A 26,245-nucleotide genomic window follows, 5' to 3' on the forward strand; every position below is an offset into this window, starting at 1 on the left:
ATTATCTGTGCACTCATAAGATTGCAACTCCAATAGCAGCGAATGATTACCGTCCGTCGTCGTCGTGCAAAAAACTAATATTATTTTTTATATCAATCAATATTTTGGAAAATCACTCGACTCTTGGTTGCCATATATAATCTGAATATCGATACATACATTATTTAAAAATAAAAAGTTCGGAAAAATTTTATATTCACTTAAGTAAATATCATAGAGCTCACAAAAAATGTATTCGGTAATATATTTAATGATGAGGTTGGATCTGCCAATTTTCTCCAAAGTATTTAGATATATTTTTTAATCTTCCGTTGTACCTTAAGGCGTAACCCCAATGCGTTACAATGAGTCCTATGTCTACTATTCAGCTACAATTACAGAAACAGAAAGAATTTCAATTACAAAGATTGTCTTGCGGAGAGGAAGGAGGAAGAGAGCGAGAAGAAGAAACAGTAAATTCGTTTAAAGTGTGTTTACATTTTTAAAACCTGCTACTTTAGTCAAATAAAAGTTTTTTTTATGATATTTTATTCGATGAAAAAACAATATCTGTACATCGTCAATTGCTAGTTTCTGAAAACTGGTTGTTAATAAGTTGATGATTCGATAACCAGTTGTTGAAAAATATTTTTTTATAACACAATTTTGCATTTTAGTGAAAATTAAAGAATTTTGCGCTGCGCGGCCACATCAAGCTATTAGTTTTGATTAAATCAAAAATCCAAATATTTCACATTACAGGACTGAGAATATTTATTTTTAATAAAAATATAATTCTAACGAAGTATTATATATGTAAATATACATATATAAAATATTAAATAAATCTTATGGTGATAAATTTAATAAAATATCAGCTTTATGATTAACCCTTTCCTCCTCGTCTAATCCTTTTTTTAATAATAAAGAGTTAACAAAAAAGGCATGCGTTACCCAAGAAAACTTATAAACCCAATCTTTTTTAATAATTCAATCGATGAAAAATCAATAGCTCAGTTGGCCAAAAGCTTTATAAATAATTTGGTTGGTTTGAAAACTGTTGTTAAAACATATTTCATATAAGTCGTTTCCTAAAAAAATGAAAATGCATGTTTTCTCAACTAAAATGACGTTATTGTACATTTAAAATTTTTAGTAGCCACATCAGGCTTGAGGTTTTGATGAAATAAAATATTATTTTTAGTGAGAATATTGCACTAAAGGGTCAAAAATATTTATTTTTAATGAGAAATTTATAAAGAAAAATACCGATTTGTTATTTTGGAATATTTTATATAAAGCATTAAATAAATTTCATCGTTATATATAATATATATATTTTATATATAATAAAATTTCAGTTTTATCTCCCTTCCCCTCTCCTAACAAAACTTATAATTTCGGTTTTTTTTTAAAAAGAAACATTCGTAAAAAAAATAAAACGTCGGTTTGTCAGAAACTAGTTATCAATAATTTTGGATATTTAAAAAGCTGTTGATTTAAAATAATTTAAAAAAATTTCGCTGCGCGGACACATTAAGTTTAATTTTTTTAAATAAATTCTAAATAAAAAAAAACTAGTCTTGATAAATGTGTTTTAAAGTAAAACGGCAATTTATAACAATTTTTAATTGACTTGAAATTATAAAGAACCTACGAAATAAATGAAAATAAACGAAATAAAACACGTCGATTTTTGGATATTTCATTAGATAAGGACGGAATAGCGTAGTCCATAACGTCCAAGACTAGTAATTGTGAGTTGCGGGTTCGAGCCCCGGGCAGTAGCACTCGAAAAAACTCTAAAAATACTACACATAATAATTTATAATTATTAATATAGATGTCACCGATCCCAGACTTTCAGTCTGGTGGTTAAAACTTACTCGTATGTATTTATTGTATCTGACTAACTTACTCTGATAGTACAGATTTTCCCCGTTGTAACGCATTGGGCTTACGCCTGTCAGTTTATAATGGAATATTTAATAAAAAAATTAAAATAAAGAATTAATTTATATAAATTTGACAGTGCTCATGGGTTTACTTGAAACGAGTTTTAGTAATAATATCTAAAAAATGCACTGCACGGTTAACCATATATGATGCATTATTTAATTTTTAATTATGTAAAAAAAATATATTTTTGCTGAAAAGTATATTTTGTATAGTTTTTAAATATGTTTCTTAAAATAAGTCCGATCAAAAATACTTTAAAAAAATATTAAATAAGCTTGATTATTTTATTGTAATATATGCAATAACAGTTTTACTCTTTAAATTATGAAAAGTCAACCCAAAAAAAGGGGCTCAAAATTTCAAAAACAGTTGCTATATGGATATTGAACCAATAATTTTTTTACCATATAAAATAAGACTTAAGAGTACTTAAAAGTAAATCATGTTTTAATGAATTAATCGGAACATAACTACAATTTCCTTAATAGGTTTTTGTGTTAAGCACAGCAAGTTCTGAACTAAATAAAATCCACATAATTTTATTTCAAACTTCTTGTCAAATAAAGTGAATAAACTGTTATTAAAGAAACTTAATAAACATGTCACGTTAAAACCACAATTTGAGTGCATATAATTAAAGCTTCCGGTTAAATTAAACACGCGTATACAGTCATCATTTCTGGTACAATTAACCGAGTCTACATGTTCAACGCAAATTGTACATTTGCCCAAATTTTACGTCAAAAATAAAAATACCATCCACTCATTGAATATCCATAACGACGGTTCATAATGGAAAATGTGCAAAACACGACCCCGCCGAGGTCAAAAATAATTCGCATACCGAAATAGTCAGATTCCAAAATCACAACAAAGCGTTGCGCAACGAGACAAAATAGTAATATGTATACACACGCATAAATTTTCAATACAGTTCGATTTTCCGAGTGAATGGATGAAAAAGCTGGCCTGTGGCCAAGGTGACGAACCTAATTAATTTTCGAATAATGCAATATTTTGGTGGGAACAAAACCAAAGTGCGGGGTCAAGATCCCCGAGAGATGCCATTGCGGTATTTTTGGATGCGAAAGTACCCGCGACGGCATTACTATATTTATATACATAAATATACACACATTTTCAGAGTTAGAAATGCGAGAGCTAAGAAAGAACGCAACACCCTCGGAAAGAGAGAGCTTAAAGCCACATTCGAAATCCAAGCAAGACATAAATTAACAAACACTGTACCAAATCATAGCATTAATTCGGATGCTATTGATTAAAATAATAATTGAGATTAGTAACAAGAAGCATTGTTTAACTACTACTAAATTCAGTTTAAGCTACATTGGGTTTGCTGCTTTTGACATGTGTGATAAATCATGATTATAAAGTAAATATCACAAGGTAAGAATCAGATATTAAAAAAAACTGTATAAAGTATTTTGATATGAAAACTCTACTTCATTACAAAATTAAAGCTGAATCAGTGTGATATGTTTTCAATTCAACGTCAGATAAAGAATCATTTGAACAACTCTAATTCTTCCATAGATTTATTAATAATTTTCAAGAAAAAAGTCCGTATAAAATTAATGTCAACGCACAATTAAGGCAATGTCTTTAGAACATATTGTTCATCGATGGTTTTATATACTTTATTTAAAAGCTCATTTGAAACTTTTTCTAGTTAATACAATATCAACTAACATATTTTTGCTTTGCCTAGAGGTCTCTAAGTTTTAATTATAATTCATAAACAAATATTAGTCATTTATTATATACACAAATTTATGTTCCTTCCGTATTTATTTTTTATTATAAATATATTTATTAAGATGTACTTAATACTTTATTGTAATTATACTTTCATAATTATCAGCTATTTGACTCATATGAATTGAAAATATTTTTAAAACATTTTGAACCAACTAAATATTGTATCACCGAACGTAATAAACTTGAACCGGTACATAAACACCAATTTAAATTGGTAATGACATGCTAATTTATTTAAAAAAAAGGAAAACTCACCAGGTGTGATATTACCCCTCGGTTTGGCACCTAGTATTGCTAAATTGACGTTGGCTTTCCTTCCGTCGATTATTGGATTTGGATCTTTACACGCTCTTTCCGCAGAAGCTCTATCTCCCATGATAACCTGTTAAAAATAATAATAAAATGACATTAAAAAAAGTATAATATGAGGTTAAATGCTATAGGTATTTTAAGGGGTAGCAAACATATGGTTTAGTTGAAGAATATTAAAAGAAGAGGTCAAAGATGAGCTCAACTGCTTAACAAATACTATAAATATAAGACCAGGTGTTGCTTCTACATAAGATTTTCGCATGCTTTATTATGTATATATATAGTACGATTTTTTTTAGTTATATTGTATGGCTGCTAACGGAAAATGGTACCTTTAGCGACCCTTGGAATCAGCTGTCGAGAACATATGGTTGCGATAAAAAAAATCTCATTGATGCTGTATGAATGCAACGACCTAGCCCAATGAGAATAGATGGGATAGGACTCGGTTTTAAGATTTAGGAACATTTAATCGTGACGTAATATTTTTTTGATCAACGGTAAATAAAACAGCCATATCCTAGTGAACAACAACATATGGTCAGTACTTAGATTCAAACCATCAACCCCGATTACCATAACTACTTATTTTCAACCACCTGGTTTTCTTTATATATATTTATACAACCATATGCTTCAAATCAGATAATAGTTTTTTTAAATTTAGATGTTTTTCAACTGTAAAAATATTCATAACCAATTAATCTGATAAATATATTGAATAAAAACTGTTAAACTGATTGAAAGTGGCTTATTTAACCCATTACTTGCCAAAGTCCGATACAATGACTTTTGCTACTTTGGCAACGATTGCCGGATTTAACTTAATCATCGAAAAAAGAGTCAGATAAACGTTTAATAATTTACATTTTAAAAAAATGGCTTTTTTTATTTTGTAACACGTTGCTATTTAGATGGTAATCATATGTTCGGAAACCAAAAGGTTGATCAACAAATTATATATTAATAGCTAACATTTATTTACAAATAAACGTAAACTTTCAACATACACAATATGATTTATTATAAGTCAATCAAATTGTCTACTTCATGAGTAAGTAAATACATACAATATATCGAAAAGGTTATGATTCTTTCCGATAAGTACTTTAGCTAATCTATTAATGATTATTCTATCGCTGCGATGTAGTGATATCCTTATTAAAAAGTAAGTGAGTAATACGTTATTTACAATCGAGTTAGAAATTAACATATGGCGAGTAAAACTTAATAAGCAACTAGATCGTAGTATTTCTAGTGTGTCATACATGTACAATTATCAGTTCCATTACATCGATATATTATTATTTTTTATATCACGAATCGAGTTTTACCCCCAGTGCATTGTGATGAAAAAAATGAACACAATGCCTCGATGCAATAGTGCGTGCCACGGAACAGTATGACACAGTGGCAGATGCGAACCCTCGGCGCCCTTTGTTCCGCTGTGTGCACCTACGGGGTCAGCTGGACCCCAAGCGACGAACGTCGACCCGAAAGCTCGGTGTTGTAAAAACTATAGGCACAATGGCGAAATTCTGGGAGGGAGCGAAAGCTCGTTGAAATATTTAGTCGCTGATTTATAGATTCGCATTATGTACTTTGGGAAACGCTCGGGAAAAAAATATATGCATCGCTCGATCGATCGATGTGTATATTTGGATTGTAAAAATGTTTATCTTGACGTCAGATAGAAATGGCAAACATTTTATTAACATCCTTTCGATGCTCTTTTTTAAAATAAGAGAATCAAGGATGCCGATTCTAAATCTATCTTGTGAATAAAAAAAAACATGGATCAGTACTCATTCAAGTCCCGTGTATAATTTATTTATTCAAATTAGTTAGATCATAAGTGATTCATAGTATATAAGAAAAAAGCATAAAATGATTCGTATCTAACATTAAATAGACCAACGTGCAATTTTCGTAATACGTAATTGAAAAAAAGCACATTAATATTAGCCTTTCAAGGGGTAATAATTTTTAACATTTTTTTTTATATATTACTCTATATACCTTAATAGTCTTGTAATATTATTTTGTAGCATACGTGGCTCTTAGCAATACGGTCGCGAAGCGATTGAGCCCCGTACGTGGCTCGCGTCATTAGAATGGTTAAGGAGCTTAAAGAATCGCGTTGTAATGCAAAAGCGGATAACCAAATTTCCTCATATAAATATATCTCAATAAACTTTTCTGAACCATGACGAATAAAATGGAATATTTAGAATACTGCGAACTAAAACGACATAAAAAACATGAATAACTGTCAGATTGTCAAAGAAAAACGAGTTACTTATAATAAAGTATCATGGACGATTTTTTTCTGACGTTGTTTACGTGTAAAGAGAACCTTAACTTGCTCTCAAAAGTGATTCTTATATCTACGGTGAAAGTTTTTTACGCAACGAGATCATAGGAATATTTCAATGGTGAATAAGATCGAGGAAATGATAATATGGTATTTTTTGATGGTTGACGGAAGAAATAAATCACTATTTAAATCGTCGGCATACAAAAGAACAGAGTTAATAACCGCAATAATTGTATGAAAATAGCAGAGGGCCCAGGTTGCACACTTGAGGAACACCCAAAGAGTGAAATATTATTTCCACAATCGACTGCCATAAATTACAAACTGTTTGCGATCGCTAAAATAACTCAGAAATAATCGAGTTATTTTTTTATAAATAATATGAAAGCTATTCACATTTTTTTATAATAATATTTTTTTCCATCGTAGTATTTGCTTCATAATTGCATAATTTAACTTCTTCAAAATCGTTACATCTTCATTACTATGATTTTTATAAATATTTAATGAATCATTGTCTAAATAAATTTATTAATTTCATTTAAAGATATTTATTTGTAATTAGTTATATTTTTAATCATTTTAAAAAATTGGCAATATTGTAATAAATTAGTTATAATAATTACTACAACAGAGATCATATCATATTTATATATTAGTGAATGCAGGAGACGAGAATCTTCGTTTCGCGACGTATCGGTTAAGAGCGGGAGACAAGAACGAAACTTTTATTGTACAACAATGTTGAAATAAATAGACATTTTGAATACATCCATCAAAGGTTTGAATACATCCCTCTTTTTTTGCTTTAGAAGCCAATAAACCCGATCGCTTTTTTAATTATTTTATGGCAGAAAGTAATCAATTTAAAATTTAAAAATATATTTAAAATTGTAATCACAAATTAAAATTTTAATTATGGACTATTTGGAATTAAACTACTACTTGAAAACAATATTCAATAAACAATATGTTTTATGTTTAGAAACGTTAAGACTATTAGTAATTTTTTATTATGACTGTTCACGACCCTTATATTAAAAAAAATAGTAAACCACCAGTGTTTTTTACAATAAATCTAAAATTCTAAGATTTTTTTTTTTTATTATCTTATTATGATTTTTATTAAATCATAATAGGAAAAGAAAAAACGGTTTCTTAAAACACATTAAGTTCACTAATTCGCTTTTACCTAAATACAAATAATTTGATTTAATAAAAGCAAGTTTTCGAGCGCAAAGTGCGAAATTATGAGTCCGTTGCGCAAAACAGCTGCTGGCTTACTGTTACATAATCAATAATTATGTTCACAAAAGTATATCTTTATTTAATGATTTCATTAAATATTTTTAGCAAAATATTATAACAATTAAAACATAATTTTAATTTACTTTTTATTATTGAATATTATTAATTTATTGGGGGACTATAATTTTTTTGCAATACGTACGTACGAATCAGGAGTTTGTGGTGAGATATAAAAAAATAAAAGATATAAAGGGGGTCTACTATACTAATATATGTTTAAAAATATATATATACTATTACAATATATAAACAAAATGATTTAGTACTGAATTTATTTAGCGTAAATTTCACATTTTATTGTAGATAGTATTAAATATCTTTGTAATCTAATCAGTGGCGCAGCTAGGGTATGTGCCACCCGGGGCAATCCTTAAAATTGCCCCCCCCCCCATACATTTTTTGCAGGGTCATAAAATCAGCATTTTTAAAAATAATAAATTGATTATTGTTAAGCTCTTGGTATTCGTAGATTTACATAAATTTTAGTTTATTCAGGGTTAAGAACCACACTAGACGATTCCATCGCGAATATGCCGCTCCCAAGCAAGTGCCGCCCGGGGCGGCCCTCCCATAGCTACGCCACTGAATTTAATACCAAAGCTGTGCTAGTAAATACTTATATATGTGTCATAATCTATCATAATACAGTATAATAAAAAAAGCATGACCATATATAGAAAAAATAACTAAGGATACTTCAATATTTAATAAATAATAAATGTTTTTTATAATTTTATAATTTTTTTAATATGTTGACTAAACTAGGACACCGCTTAGGTGGTACTCAAATATGCATTGCCAGAAAAAATTTATCGAGAATATGAATGAGTAGTATTCGTGTTTCTTCATCTGATGTTTGAACACCGTTTTCAATATAAATACATGCACCATGTTATTTCAATATCAGAAATATGAAATTCAATTCTTCCGCAACGTTAGCGCGAAATATCTACGACCAACTGTTGTGGCAGCGGAAATAAACCCAGATTGAGTTAGCAAGTCAAAGAATGGTCTGCAAATAAATCAATGAGTAATTTCAAAGAATCGCGCGAAGCATCACACTTTTACAACTAGTGCAAAAGATAAACAGCCCGATTCACGTAAACGTTTCGTAAAACATGGACATCGTTCGCACGTAAATCCGTAGCGAAACGTAATACGATATGTCGCCGCAGAACAATACCTTATTTTTTTATCAGATTTACGGTATTGGAGACCATAAAAGCGATTGTTTGCGTCGAACATTAAAAAGCGCTAGGCGCGTTCACGAACGTTAAATATAATATATATTTATTAAATAGTAACGATTAAGAAACACTGAAACGATATGTTTTATAAAAAAATAATACATATATTATAGAAAATATGTGTTCTTTTGAAGTATAAATTTCAATAATGATAAGAAATGTTACATCATATTGATTCTTATCCTAAAATGTTTAGCAATAATGTGTTTTTACTACATTATTAAGGAGTCTCGCATTTCATATCGCAATCTTATCATATATACCTATATTGCATATGTGAGAGTTGAAATTCAAAGATTTTTTACAGAAGTCCATTGAGATCATATAACATGTCATTTATCAATCACAAACTGTAAACAATTTACAAAATCTTGAAAGAGCATTTTTCAAAAATAAATATGAAGAATAACCTAAATTGAAAGAGAGAGACAGTAATGATAATTTTATGCTAAATATGGTGCATAGTATGCTTTTATCACACATTATTGTAAAACAGCAATTTTATAAACGAACGTTCGATTGTGTATACACAGGTGAGCTCTCGCAATCGCAATTATCGATTAGCGTGTATCGGTACAAAAAATGACGTTTTCGATATGGAAATACTACTTTTTTTATACCCGATATCACGCAAAAAGAACAAAGTGCAAATTTGTTCTTTAGCTTTTTTCATTATAAGTACGACAGGCAAGAAATATAGTCCAAACATCGCCGGTGCAACAGTTGTATATGTTATTCTAAATAAACTCAGGTATGATAAGTATGGTAAACAAGTTTTGATGCTAAACATAAGCTGGGGGAATTTTATATTTTGTATACGTATAAAATTCATTTAAGATCATTAAGATTGTAAAATGATTAATTTGTAGCTCAAAACATATTGAAAATAAAATAAAATAGTATTTCACTGTATGTTACTTTTTATACAATATTGTTTGTTTTGGACTATATGGGTTAGAAAAGTATTTCTTAACCTTTTGCTATTAAACCTTTCTTATGAAAGATCTTACGAACTACTACTAACTTGCATATTTAAAAGTTCTTCAAAATCACAAATGGAAAAATTATTTTTTATTAATGAGATGTTTGTTCAAGTGACAATCTTAGATAAATGTCTGGATATAGTTACTAACCCTATATTATTGACATTAGTAAGAATTAAAAACCAATATTAATTGAGTAAGTTAATACAAATGGAATTAAAGCTGGACAAGCTTTATTTCATAAGAGAACAGTGAACCCCCTATAGCGAAGTTTCGTATAGCGTTTTTCCATATAGCGTAGTTTTTGTTACTGTTTGTCCCTTGTCTTCGCTGGACGTATTCTGTGACAGTTGAAACGCCGCCGCGCTATAACATTCCAGGGATATTTATTATTATTATTTTTGTATAGCTATGGAAAAATTATGATCAGGAAAATCAATTTACACATTTTTTAATGCATTATGTATACACTTTTCAAGTTTCAACAATTATAATTTTTATAATAATACTATTTAATTATGCAATACAAATCTAAAAAAGTATTAATGAATGATAAAATATAATTAGATATATGATATGAGACACATTATATCCAACATTCAAATTTTAATGCATTTAAAACAATACGTAATCTTTCTAAACTTTCAAAATTCAAATGCCAAACGGATACGCATTTTAAAAAAATAACTCAAAAAACTGTTGCGTTTGACTCCTTTGACACTCGCAAAATCAAGGACATTCTTCGCGCGCGTGTCGCAACAAGAACATAGGGCACGTGCTCTTGTTTACGAACTAAATACAAGGTCATTTAATACATCAAAATGGAAAAAAAAGATTGATTTGCTGATTTCGTTAAATTTACAAAATACAGTTTAAAGAACCTAACCTCATATTTTGTATGGGTGTCTAGTCCCCTATAACGTAGTATTACTATAACGAAGTCCCAAAGATTTATTAATTATTAAAAGAGTTCAGATTACTGAAATACCGTATTGTATCTATTCTATGATATTCTGTGTAAAATCTTCAGAAAAAATATCATTATCAAAAAGTAAGAAAATTTGTATAGTAGCGTTTCACCAAATCTCTCCACAAATTTTTTTGTCTGCAGGTTTTGAATTAATTTATCAATTCGATTCGTTTTTAGTATATATTCATTTAAATGGTCCAGCTCATTATATTAATGTATTTATTTTCTGAAAGAACATTGTCAAAAATTAAATAGTAACGTTTTGCCGAATGTCTCCACAAAGTCCCAGTTATTTTATTAAAGGCAGAAACCTTCTTATTCGCATCTAAAACAGTCTGCAGATTTTGAATTCACTTTAAATAATTATTAAAATGGTCCAGTTGATTAAAATATCGTATTGAGTCCACTAGATAATATTTTCATTTAAAATTTTCAGGAAGAAGAACATTGTCAAAAAGAATTTTTGATTGTATCAAAAAGTAACAAGTTTTAACCCTTTAAACGCCAGCGAATTTTTAGTGAGTCATCTGTTATTTCTCTTCACGCGTTAGAATCTCTTTCTAAAAATAAATATGAAGTACTCGGTTTACTGTTCGTTAACTTGTTTTAAAAAATAATTTGTTCAAAAAAATAATCAACAATTGACTCGCCGGTGAATCACTGGCGTTTAAGTGGTTAAAAACAGCAATATTCTTATTTGCATCCAAAATATTGATTTAAAACGCTATGGTCTTCAATTTTAGTTATTAATTTAAACGTAAAATACAGACATTTTATATATGAGAGGTAACTCAAACCTCCCCTAAAATCTGTCCATATCCATGGGGAAGCGAGACCTAAATATTAAGAACCCCTACGCTAAATAGAGACTAGGGATAGACGCATTTTAAAAGTGGGGTGACGTAGAATGCACGGTTTCTCTAAATGCTTAGAACGAGAAAAGAGAACTAATGTTTCGATAATTAAAGAGCTGTGTATCTAACAGCACAAAGCGAATTCTCTAGTTCTTAGGACATACTATGTATAATGGAGTGAAAGAAACAATTTGGAACGGTTAAAATGAAATTAAAAATGCTACAGATCTTCCATTAACTTAAATCCAAACAAGCGGTGATTATATTATAGGTCACGATCCTCAACATTTATGTATGTATCAATGGAAATTAAAATTGGCAGACAAATTATTTGTACCGTTTTTTTTAGCTTTATTTATCGAACGAATCGTTCCGAACAATCGTAGCGGTCCAAATTTTTAATAACTCGCAGGGACCATTCGCCAAAGGTCTGTACCCCTAAATCCCCTTTTGTCCTCAACGTGCAGCTGCATACTATATAGTATAATATAAAATACGGTACTTTTTGTTGCATGCATATATGCAGGCTGTGTGCATCGAATGCATTATGTTGTGGAGCTTGAATCAATTTTTTTTTCATAGAAATATTTTAAGCCATAAAACTCTATATCACTATATCGCATATCGAATATGATATGTAAGTAAATAAAATATATGTATGTACAAATCGAATTGTATATGTGAATTGGCGACTTATCTCATGTTTACTTTTTGCTGTTGAATAATAATATTATCGCAATATAATGTTGACAAGACCGTCAATGCTTAATAGTATTACGAAATATTTGATAATTTATTTGAGCTCCCCCTAACAATAAATTCGCAAAATATATTAAAAAATATGATTTAATACTATATAATATGGATTACTAAAAAATCATGATTTTGATACTAATGAAAATCACTGGGTAAATAAAAATTTTCAAACATACATTATTATTATGTAATACATAGATAGTAATCCCAAAAGCTTCAGCAACGAAATGGTTAATAAAAAAAAAACATAAATTAATCACTGTTTTTTCAAAAATATTTTATATTATATTCGATATACTTTAACAAACAATTACAAAAAAAAACTAGTAAATATTTTATTTAAAAATTGTAAAACTCATTGATTGTTTGAGAGAAAAAATAATTAAGATCTTGAAATAAATATATAAATAATCTGTAGATTGACGAAGCACGACATACTTATAGTCTTGTTTTCGATTCCAATGGAATAGTAATTTTTAACGCGTTCAAAATTGCTGCAATTCTGTATTGCACGTTTGTTTAGATCGAAAGCTAAAACGATCCGTCGACCCATATTTTTTTACAAAGGTAAAATCCTATTCCATTAGCTCGTTTGAATTTTCTAAATTATCAATGACAAAATAGATGGCACGTGGGAAGCGGCGGCGTGATACATGTCGATGTTTATTGCAATTTCTATGCAAAAAAAATCTGGAAATAGTCCAAGCCGCCAAGGAAAAGGACGGGAGACGAGGTGAAATAAGAAGAAAGCTCTTGAGATGGGTTTTAGGTTTGAGATGAGCGGACACTTGAGCTTTTGAAGTCTCAGCGAGATGATTATGCGGCGATACTCTACACTTCATCGACTACCGGTACTTATCTCGCCAGAATGCCGACTATAAATTTTTAGGCACACTGCACCGACTCAAATATATATTACAGCAAATAAAAAATATATTGTTTATTATGCTTTATATTAAAATAAAACTAGGATACGGAAATAAATATTCTATGATAATATAAACCATACGACGAGAGGTATGTTATGCGAAGCACCCACGTGGTGCAATAAAATTAATTTGGTGACGAAAACGTAACGTATGAGGAAAGTATCGAAAGATATTTTTGATAATCATCGTAAATGTATCATAGCCAAAATGATATCTTAATGACTCAACATAATTGGATTGGAACATAACACAGTACATAAATGATTGGAACATAATATAGTATGTAAAAAATTAAGAATAGTATATATGGATGTAAGGAGAAAAATTAAAAATCCAATTAATTTTCAGTATTTTCTTGATAGTTGTGTGATACAGTAGATCAAGATTATTATAAAAATGTGCGGAAAACGTAACCATGAGAAGTTAAATATATTTTTTCTATTGGGTTTTATGGAATTCAAAGTTAACAAAGTTAAGAGGGTTAATTTAGAATAAAGATCTGTCAATGAAAATGCTATAGAAAAAGATTAAATAAGTAGAGCGCCTGGATGTTAATATTTTATAATAAATATATAAAAACTAATAAAATAAATAAAATTATATTTAGAAACCTATTTTCTTGTACCATAAAAATATATACATAAATAAATATACAATTTGAAAGATAATTTAAATACTATAAAAGGGTAAAAATTTGGATCAAACGCAAAAAGATTTTTATTATAAAAATATAAATTTAATTTGTCATGTTTTATAATTTCTTTAAATTTACGGTAAAATAAAACTATCAACGTTGTTTATAAAAGTTTGCAAAAGATTTGACAAAGTAGATTTTATGAATTTTTAAAGCAGAAAATGATACGTTTTCTAGATGATTTATTTTTATAAATATGGTTAAAATACTTTTTTTTATAGAATATCTAAATTATTTTATTATAGTGATGTAACATTATTATACTTCTGTATAATTTTTTTGCTAACATGTATCGTTTGTATAGTAATTTATATTTAAATATTTCATTGTAATCTATACATCAATATATAAAAAATATATTACGTGAAATATTATTTAAGTAAAAAAATGAAAAATTGAATCACTTACAACATTTTTATCGCAAAAGTAAGATTAAAATATTTGTTAGTTTTGAAAGATCTTGTTTTTTAAATACCGCCTTAATTTTATTTTTAAAAATATGTGAATTTTTTAACGTTTTTGACAAAATTTTATTAAATCTTTGAAAAATCGCTAAAAAATCGCATTTATTTTTATGATAAAATATAACGGAAAATCATACTAAATACCTGCTTTTTCGATTTGAAGCTAAATTTTCTATTAAAAATATAAATTTGCAAATTAGAAACTGTAAAATTTTCGTGAGTTTTTAAAAATTGTTTTAAATATATTTTTTAGAATATAAATGTACATATACGTTTTTATAGTGATCTACTTCTGTAATTAGTTTTTTATTAGCATATATATTTTTTGTTATAGTACTTAATGATTTTTTAGAGATACTTGACATTATGAAAAAAAATTCTATTGAAACATTAAATATAAAAAAATATATAGAACCTAAAACACTAAAATTTGGATCACGTACAAGAAGATTTTTACTACAAAGATAAGATAGAACTGTGTTAGTTTTAAAAGTCTTGTTTTTCAAATATAGTCTTTAAGATTAAGCATTGACAAATAATGACAATTATTTTTATAATCGAATATAATAGTATATATTAAATTATTTAAGAGCTCTTTTTAAGATGATGTTTATAATTAAGAGTTTTTTAAGCAGAAAATGTGAAATTTTCAAAAAAAAAATTTTTATTTAAAATACACCTTTATTTGTAGAATATGTGTACTATATATTTTATTTTATAATATGTGATGTTTATTTTTACTAGCATAAATATAATTTCACTAATTCAACCAATTAAAATGTATGAAACAATTGATTTACAATTTCACTGCTCAGTATCAGTAAAACTGTATTTGTTCATAAACGGATCATCTGGTACACGTATTTTTATATGATCAGAGATTAACAACATTTTTACATCACATCATTCGACAAAATACTACAATATTTAAAATAATGAAATGAAAAAGTTCAAAAAGTATAGTTAGTTTCAGAACTCAAGTTTGGTTTGAACAGCAACTGGACGTTTCGCAACTGTCAAATTGATTATTATGGACATTTTAAAGCAGCATATAATTTCACTAGTGTTTGTTCAATTATATTTTCGCTAGTAGAAATATAGATCTACCGGTGAAAATATATTCGAATATGATGAAACGCCAGTGAAAATATAATAAAATTTGTGGCATGAAGATTATATTGTTGTATTTTATAAAATCAGATAGTATGCTTAGAAGTAATCAAAAATGGATGGAGATAGCGCCTTTACATTTAAACCCATAATATAGGTATTTATATAGAAGTTAAATATATGAGACTGTATCGAAAATATTGCATGAAAGAGCAAATAGATAGATAAAGGTTTTAAACAGATGAAACTAAATATGTTTTATAAACATCTATAAATGCAAAACGTCCTTATCTCACTGCAGGTATATAAATCGATAAGACGGGTATTTTATTTAATTCGTCATGATTTCATCATCATACATCACAATATTATCAGCGACCGTGGCGACGAATGTGCTAAAAACTCGCGTTGAAATCAGCGCAAACAATGGAAGCGTTCTAATACAAGTATCCATTGTTATTTCACTCACAAAAAGCCATATATAACGCACAAGTAAATAATCATAAAAAGAGCAACTTACGAATCCATATCCTCTGCTTTTACTGGTCTGCCTGTCCGTTATGACAACGGCTTCTTCGATTTCGCCATAGACTGCGAAGTGCTCCCTGAGACTCTTGTCAGTGGTGTGATAGGGAAGTCCGCCTACGAAGAGCTTCGTCCACGTGGTGTCTTTTTGGTGAGCAAGAGCTCCTATCGAAGCCAGGGTGAGGCCTTCGGGCTCGGAGCCCCCCAGAGCTGGCATGAGCATCCTGAGAGCTTCTGCCCCGCCCGTTGGCAGGGTTCGCTCCGGAGGCAGTTGTGCGAGAATTTTGGCGATTTTTGATTAGACACTAGCAATTACAATCGCTCGGCGATTGTAATAATGTTAATTTAAAACGACACTAAGATCCTCTTCTCGTTGTCTCGGAATCGATAAAAATCACTTTTGAATTAAATAAATGACTAGATTCGATAATAGTTTGTAATTTGCACTAGTTTTGGTCCTCAGATTGTCTTCAAAGCCAACTAAAAAGTAAATAAAAAAACAAACATTAATAAATATTCTTATCTCTCAAGTGCCACGATTGAATTCAATGTCCAAAATTATCTTCATAATCGAAGTACGATTGAAAACTGATTGAAAACAATTGCTCGATCGAAACGAAGTGTATGTACAGGTGGCCCATAAATCGAACGATGCTTTAAAATTCAATATCTATCGAATCATTCGTGTAACATTAAAAGAAAGTAAATTTCAAGCATTATATTAAATGTTACATGAAAAATAAAAGACTCGAATAAATCAGTTTAGAAGTTGGGTGGATTAGTACATATTTTGCAGATTTGATATACATATATAATAATTATATTCTAGACTTGACGCATTTTGCACTCATAATTTCACACTATAGAAAACCCAAAAAAATATATTATCTAGTGACAAGCGGAACGCGCCCGCCAGATAATGTGCGCAAAACGCAATAAAGCCAATGGAATATCTAGAAGGGCTAGACTTAATGACCCATAGAGTGCTAACTGTTTTAAACATTCTTAAATGGTACTATAGAACTAAATATATGTTATATACTCTGATTTTGAATCTATGAATTCCTATAATTATATAATTCAATAAGATTGCGACGCAATTGCAATGCTGCAACGTTATTAGTTCATCATAAAGCAATTAGAGCAAACAAGGGATCGATTCAGTATCATTCGTTTGAACGAAACGATAAATCGATGGGACACTTGAAACTGGAAACAGTACTATACTTGTTCTCTTTGTCACAAAGAGATGTTGCGTCACATGTTATATCACAGGTCGATCGAAGGGACAAATCGATGGTGTACATGTTACCTTATGGAATGTGTCATAAGGAAATGCGTCACGTGTGCAATGTATATAAATATGGGAATTGAATAAAGATAAGACACTTGATCTTGATCTCGGAGAGAGAGAGAGTGACGGTCAGAGCCAAAACAAAAAAAGCGTACTCATTTAAAACAAATCGTTCGTCCAGCCGATTCCTCCTCCCGGGTCCTTAACATATACATATTAATATGAGTCCTTTTCTATGTAATAATCAGATCTTTAACCGCAAAGTGTTTAAAGATCTGATTATCAAAATGTCTGTCTCATATATTATTCATAAAAAATAAATTCAGAAACTAAGCAAGAATTATTATTATTATTCAAACGCTACAAAACATCGGCAACGATATTTTCACTCAATTATTTTATTAATATTTTTATTCCAATGTTAAAATATCAGGGTTTTTAATAATTATTACAATGCGGCAATTTCAGTAAATAAATAATTATTTTTATACAAACGCTGCAAAATATCGGTAACGATATTTCACACTCGTTTGTTTAATTATTATTATTCGAATTCTAAGAAAGCAATAACGCATTTTTAAATATAGTAGTTTTTAACAAATACGCCTATTTCTACCAAGCTCTTAATTTATTATAAAATTGAAATAAACAAGTCATTTGAGAAGCCATAGAACAACATGTAAATATATATGTATTATAGATTCTTTGTTTAATCTTAATTCTCAGTGGTTAAAAAAATATTAAAATGAGCTTTAAATATGATTCATTTTAATTGATTTTTTTTTATATATAAAAATATAATCAATCGCATCTTTTAGCATTTTTTTTATTAAAAATAAAAAGCTTAAGTTAAACACGAATGAATCAATTTAAAACATAAAAGTCTTGAAAGTATAATAAACTATCGTTTCAATCAAGCAATTGAGTCTATGGTGATATTTTGGTGATTTTTAATATAAATACAACGTGCCAACACACGTGGCAGACACTCGGCAATAATATGACACGGCATTTTTTAGCTCGTAAAATAATGGTAACGTGCACAGTCGGCTTTACATACACACAGTTCTATATAAAAAAAAGTGCGTCACATAAATTCGGCGGAAGTCATCCGGTCGGCGACAATATGGAATTAGTCGATGGACAATGGTGTTTTATATATGATTATATGTTTTTAATATGTGAATACTGAATAGAAGAACAAGGTGCAATGATAAATATTTAGGAAGTGTAAGCGATAAAGATTGATAAGCGTTAAAATCAGAACGCTTCAATGATCGAATTTGATTTTTGCGTGCGCAGTATAATCAACATTTAATCGCCGGTATTCAATCTGCGAGTCATCGAAAGGTTAAGTCAGATAATAAATAAATGTTTAATAATAATACAATAATAACAAAACAAAAGAGCGAGTTAGCGCCAACATCGCATCGACCCAGTTGTTGAATAAACAAAATAATTAAGTTATTTTTTCAATCATAAATCAATTATGTATCACTTGATTGCATTTAAATATTACTAATTCAGAAACGATGTTGTTATTATAAAGCATAATCCGATTTAAAAATGCGTCGTTGATATTTTGGCATTGAAATAATAATAATAATAAAACAATTGAATAATAACAATTTTAAAAACCGATTTAACGGAAAAATAATTTAAAAACAAACGAGTAAAAATATTATGGCCGATGTTGAAATTGTGTTTGAATGCTAATTATAATAATAATAATATGTACTGCGATAGGCCACGTGTTCGCGATTGGGGGAAAAACAAAAATAATGTTGACGTTCGTCCTTTTCGGCTACTCACTGTGAGTCGACACTTTTTCGGTGTTTCTTGTACTGTCGGATGTTGAATGTTGACAGTGGCTGTCGGTAGGATTAGTTTTCGGGAAAGTTTGGACGCGGGAAATTCACTTTCAGAGTTGACGGAGATCGCGAGAACCGTACGTACCGTACGACGCGACTCTACCGACTGAATGCCCCTCCGCGAGCGTCTCGTGCACATGGATAATTTTAGCCCCCTGCCGTACGACAGTGGCGCTCGTGGTGACATTTATATAAATTAATAAAAATGTACGGTTCGTTTAATCGTGTATTTAACGTATTGTCTCTCGGTTTTAATTATTATATACGATAATATGCAATAAAGTTACACTGCTAATTTAAAATATAATAAACTATATAGGTACTACAAATTAATAACCATGGCGTTCATTGTTATTATTTACTAGACTAAGAACCACCTGGTCCAGTGGCTAGCAACCTTTATTTGCAAACATGAGAAGCCACATGAGCCGCAACTCTTACAAAAACCGAGTTATATTTTTATCCAAAATAAAATAATGTCATATTGCACAAACAAATTCATGCTGTTTTTTTTTCAATTTAAAAGTATGACACATTAAACCAGGGCAACATATGACCCGCGGGTCACTAAGTGATTTGAAGTGACCCATTTCAGTTCTGCAAATATAATTTTTTTAACGTGTTACGATGTCACGACTAGAACACATATATGGTTGTTAGGACCAAAAATATTCATTGACCCGAATAGTCTTTTTAATATTCACATTTTAATTATTTTGACCCGCAGCAAAACGAATGTTGCATTAAACTATATATATTGTATTATATATAATACGAAATAAAAAATATTAATATTTTCAACAGTTTCTTACAAAGGTAAGTACTTTCAAATAAACTTACAATTTTCTTAGCATGGTTAGTTCACTTTAGTAAGTTTCCTGATGGGAAATAATGTTTTTTAAAAACAATTGAAGTTTGATTTCAATTCTTTATTCAATTAAAATGACTATAAAAAATGTATTATTTTATGAAATATACTCGCCCGACTGTCTAAATGGTTTTGTATTTTATTTAATTTATACACGTATTTATAAATATTTTACACGGGTTTGACATATGTTCACATCGCCACCGTCGTATGTATAAATACGACGGTGGCGATGTGAATATGAGGTAAAAATAATCGCGAGCGCGTTTGCGTCCGACAACACTGTTTAAACAACAGTGTTACTGTGGGATTTCATTACAACACTAATAAGAACAAACTGTGAAATTTACAGCAAAATATAAAAATTTCTCCCCTGACCACCAAATTATCTTGTAGACCATTAGTGTTCTACGAATCACCGGTTAGCAACCACTTACCTAAGATACCATAAAACTCATGGAGTACGCAAATGTAACAATTTCCAAAAAGGAGGATTTCGATTTTTATTAGTCAAACAATCCAAAAATAAAATTAAGTGAATTATTATATTCTAAGTGTGCTACTATAGAAGTAGCACTGTGTATTACTATTAATAAAACTATTGACATTATAAATCAAAAGCAAAGGATTAAATTATGTAAAAAGGTCAGATTTTTTTTTATTATATAGTAATCATTAATTATCATCTCGCAGATACGATAATAGTCAAGAAAATAAATAAATATAAAGTTTAAATTTTAATTGTACACAAATTAGGTTTTTTAACTTCTGAAGAAGTAGCTCATGATATTACCCAAAATTTTTAAAACGATGGATTTTGTCAATACTATTGAAAGCACAAGGGGTTTGTGGCCGTGTAACGACGCGGAAAAAACTAGCGTTGTTGGTCTACTAGCGCTTGCCGACGGTGATTGTGATTATATTAGCGGATAAAACGGCAATCTGGATTTGGTTTTAATCAATTTTAGTTTAGATACTTTTTAATTGTATACACACATACATAGTAATTTTTTGACAAAAACAACCATGAATCGATCGACTGATGCATATTTTAAAATTCGCTAGATGAAATTTATCCACTGATTATTGGTATATATGCTTCAAAAAATGATATTCCTTCTACCATGAGAGTCTTAATATAGTGGATTTGGAAATGTAGTAGTAGGTAAATTGTAAATAGGTAATTATTACAAATATAACCTGTCTTATTATATTATATTTTAAAAATAATTACTACTTTTTAGATTTTTATAAATATAATTTTACGGCACTGTTAATTATGTCCGTTTTTAATATACTTTGTCAAAATGTACATCAAATGTACTTATTTTTTAATCTCTATGAAATATAAAGTTATCATATTTTTGTATTTATTAACAAACTATCATTCTTTTGCATTTATTCCATTAGTAAATATATTACATTTTATTTTTGGTTAGCATTTCTTATTACAGCCGTTAAATGTCCAAGTCTCGCGCCACCCCTGGGGTAATGTATGACCACATACACAGCTGTCGCGCAATCTACCTCATAGACATGTGTGCTCTATCGGTGGCAACAAATACCCCAATCGGATCTTCCATCTCTCTCGCGACGGTTGTGTTCTATCACGCATGACCGAAACAAAACAGTCTACCGAGCAGCCGTACAGCTGTTCGGCAGTTCGTCTCTTTCACACTTTGCTAGCGCTAACGTCGTAGGTGCGAGAGAGACGCGAGATCTTCGCACATGTGACAAATTCAATGGGCATATGTCACCGGTTGCAAGATCTGTCGGTAACTGAATTGTCTATTTGCGCGTGCATCGCGCTAAATTTTGGCAAATAGGCAGTTCGTGGCGCATTGTGCAATTGTAAATGATGCGACGGTGACGCCAACTTTGATTTTTAAACATTTTTTCTTCGAGTTTGAAACAGGGCTGTCAACTGACTGTCACGTGACAAATTATAAATTTAATAGGAGAAGAAGATTTTTTTTTTCATGAACCATGCAAAAATATAGATAAAATACGTAGCAAATAAAGCGATTATTAAATATTTGAAAAAAAAACAAAATTCCCATTGAAGAATAAGAACAAAACTCAATATAACAAACTTATTTGGCTCTGAATTATATTGATAAATGTACCAAGTTCAAGACCCGGCTTAATTAGGATTCTTAGAGTAACATTCAACGAAGACATCAATGCAAAAAAAACAATTCGTGTAATGCTTAAGCTTAATAAGTAAGCCTCTTTTTCAATTGAATGAGATAGAATAAGTTTTAATTGGCAGGTCCTTCCCGGGAAGGGAGAAAAATCACGATTAGAAAATCCCATTTTTTAGTTTTTATAATACCGACTCCCGGGATTCACATTTCAAAAACCGGAACGAGAAAATATCAGTGTTTTAACATCGATTATTTATACATAATGATCTAATTCGAGTTTCCTATGTTGGCAGCACTGTAAATCAGACAGCTGTCAATAATCACGCGCGTTCAAAGTTTACGACACATTTACGAAATGAATCGCTTAACCACCGCTCATTGCGTTACAATTGCTTAATTGTTCTACAGAAATAACAATTCTGTGCGAAATGTGTATCGCAGCTTTTGGGCTTTTCTTATGGCTACCTTTTGTACATTTTGCATCATCATAAAAACTGAAGCCTAGAGACCATGTACAGCGAATAATTTACGCAGATTGTGTGTTAGAGCAGCTGAAAGTTAATGCTGATTTTTTTTAAAGAAAATCTTTTTCTCTGATGAGGCACATTTCCATCTCTCTAGGTACGTTAATAAGCAAAATTGCTGCATATGGGGCGAGGAAAATCATGTGACTCACTAGAGACCGTTACATGCCCAAAAAGTGTTTGGTGCGCATTGTGGTCAGGCGGTTGCATTGGGCCTTACTTTTTTGAAATCGATTAAGGTTGGCTGTATCAGTCAATGGTGAGCGTAATAGGCGCATTATAACCGATTATTTTTGGCACGAAATTGGGGTTATTAATGTAGTAAATAATGAACTAAGTATAATAGAAAGATAGTTAAAAAATAATGTATTTAAACTAATAATAATAATAATATAAAAATAGTTATAAATAACTCAATTATAGAAATAGTTGGTAATATAAATATTTAGGACTAATTGTAGATAAAAATATAAATTTTATGGAACTTTGTGATTATATAATCAACAGAATTAGTACAAAAATAAGTAGATGAGAAATACGTCAAGTATAACTATAAAAAAGTAATCTACAATACTATTATATTGCCCACTACATTTGCATAATAAATTAGATATGACGATGTTGCAAAAATTACAAAATAGGGCAATGAGAGTAGTTTTAAATATAAATAAATTTTATAGATATAAACTATAATTGAAATATTAGAATGGTTGAATATTCCAGAAATATGAAAATAAATGCTTAGTATTTATATATAATAAGAAATAAATATGTTCATAGATTTAATACTAGGAATTGAGATAATTTAAGGATAAGGAAGGTATAAGAAAACGAGTACTGCCAGGGGAATATTGTACGGAGATGTGAATTTGTATAATAATATTTCTAGGACAATCCACAAAAATAAAAATGAAGCTGGTTTCCGTATTGGAATAAAGATCAAGTCTTATTTTATATTTTATTTATGTTATATTTTTTCATTAATGTTATGATTATATATGTTTAGTGTATAAACAATTAGATAAATAAATTAATAAAATAAATAAATATAACAACCGATTAAAAATTGGAATGAGTAGAATAAACCAATTTTATTTTCGACAGATTTTTTTGTCACTAGTAACACTGCTATACTTCATTTTGTTTACACACTTTGACCGTGCATTGTTTTCTTTTTGTTAGTACTTTTACCCCAAAATGAGTCAATCAAAATAAAGAACCTATAGTTTCAACAAGAAGACTATTGTACGGTATTGTATCAGTTTAGTAATCACTTTCTAGTATTAAATTGTCATTATTTAGTCCTCATGTCACATGTTTTTATATGACTCATCCTGTTTTTAAATATATTTTCATTAAAAGAATACACTATGACCCATCAGATACGTACCCAAAAATCATTTGAATATGTTAATGCAAAAATACAAAGGAAGCTTTTTTTGTAGTCAGGGTCGCTGAGTTTAACCTCCAAACTTTATTTCCTTTGTGCTCTCTCTTCAACAAAACAGGATGGACTAAAAGTTATATTTTATTGAAAATACCTTTGTCCTTTGCTTAATTACCCCTGGACGCGTTTGTAACGTACGCCTTGGTGATTTTTCAAGCGTTTTTCAATTTTACTAACGTCAGCAACCTTTAAACCCAGAGAGCTCTTAGTTCAACGTTCAATATTGGGCGAATACATAATCATATATTACTAAAAAATTCATATAAAAGATCATAGCTGTGTTATATTATATAATATAATATTTCCTAAGAGCTGCTAAGTATTTTTTTTTGTGTAAAATCAATAAAAATAAATTGCAGTCAGTAAAAAATGCATAACACAATTAAAAACTTACTTCGATGTTTTGAATAAAATCACAATTTATATTTATTTTATTTATACATATACAAATAGATGTGAATTATTTGTATTGTAATAACAAATTGCATAATATTATATTTATAACATTATATAATTAAATATGAGGGAAAACAATATTTTTCTGAACATCATAATAACTTAATTTTGGGACTATTAAAATTTTATTAACACATATGATACATTCGGCTCAAGAAAAGCGAAAAGCTGTGTCGGGCCGTCAAAAAAGATTTACTCAAAAAATTATGATTTGCAAAATAAAACTATTTCACTATTTTGACAAGATTGTTCCTTTAATTTCACAGTTTTACGAAATATGCGCGTATAGTTTTTCGCTTTTAATTATATCAACGCATAAATCATTGGCGTTAAAATCGTTTCCAGCGTAGCTTTTGAATTTTTATTTTTATAATGGCACGTAAATATAAATTCTTTGAAATATTGTAAGAACGTTTTTTCTCTACTTTTTGGCAACAACCGCCGTTTTGTGCTTGTGACATAACTTTACTCCGTCGCTTGATTGATGCTTGTACCGTTTCGTCATTCCTGTACTATACGTTTGGGTCTTTACTACTGTCTCGACGAACACTGACAGACAGGGACAAATTGACAGGCAATTCAATAAGGCAAAATAAATTATAAATCAAGCTGTTTTATCCAAGGAATGTGTCGCATGTGAAATATTTAAATTGCCCTATAAAATATTAATGCATCAAAGTCTGTGCCAATTTATAATGCATTAATAAAAAATAATGACAATGAATTATAAGGATTGGTAAAATGAGATGCATCATTAGTGTGATTATAATAATATTTTGATTCACAGGTTAAGGAGAAACGACTGATTAGTATATTGCCATAAATAGGCAGAAAAAAGGAATTAAAGCAGCAGTTATCGATCTAGTAAAGGAATTTAATACCATTATGTATTATGTGAACAACAGTTAAACATATACAGAGACTGCATTGTAGATAAAGATATCACTTCCAAATATATTCTTTGTTCCTTAATTTGTCAAGCTATTCGTTCATATAAATAGATTTGAAGTAAATTATTAAAAAAAAACTGTTGCACCAACTTTAAAAATACTTTTCATTCCGATGTACCGCTACAATATCTACAGCCTGTTGTGACATTTTTGGTTTTGTAAAATTAAATTTCATATCTTTATGTTATTTATAGCAGCCATTGCCATATGTATTTAAGATGACAAACAAGCAGTCACAAACAAATAATAGAAAAATACACTTGTAATTAATGTATCATGTATCTGTGAATTTTTTTCTTAATGGCCCGTATTATAATTACAACAAAAATGCACTTTTTGTTGTAATTACAATAATATATTTATAAATTTAAAATCATTCCAAAATTCTAACTCATTATTTGCACCATTCTTCTACTAATGCCTGCACTACACTCTCTGGAAGTTGTCCGAACCGAAGTTACAACTGAAGTCGGCCGAGACCTACGACTTTGAGTAAGCGACC

At 29.5% G+C, this 26,245-nt stretch overlaps 1 protein-coding gene across 8 annotated transcripts in view; it reads right to left on the minus strand.

The window, feature by feature from the left end:
• The window catches only part of LOC148238537 (RNA-binding protein 24-like), a 72,753-nt gene extending 53,294 nt beyond the window's left edge, over window positions 1-19,459 (minus strand). For 7 of the 8 annotated variants that reach the window (XM_088205013.1, XM_088205003.1, XM_088204995.1 and 4 more), the window contains exons 1-3: window positions 19,293-19,459; window positions 16,182-16,666; window positions 3,973-4,099 (exon numbers count right to left, since the gene is read on the minus strand). In XM_088205013.1, coding sequence (XP_088061139.1) covers window positions 3,973-4,099; window positions 16,182-16,409 — 355 coding nt within the window. In that variant the 5' untranslated portion in view covers window positions 16,410-16,666; window positions 19,293-19,459. Of the gene's footprint in view, window positions 1-3,972; window positions 4,100-16,181; window positions 16,667-19,292 lie in introns of those variants that run through there. The other variant, XM_088205038.1, reaches the window with a different exon arrangement.
• Between the last annotated feature and the right edge of the window lie 6,786 nt (window positions 19,460-26,245).

This window comes from Plectrocnemia conspersa, unplaced genomic scaffold (assembly GCF_051122295.1).
Source record: "Plectrocnemia conspersa isolate PC_06_02 unplaced genomic scaffold, ASM5112229v1 ptg000001l, whole genome shotgun sequence".
Lineage (NCBI taxonomy): Eukaryota > Metazoa > Arthropoda > Insecta > Trichoptera > Polycentropodidae > Plectrocnemia > Plectrocnemia conspersa.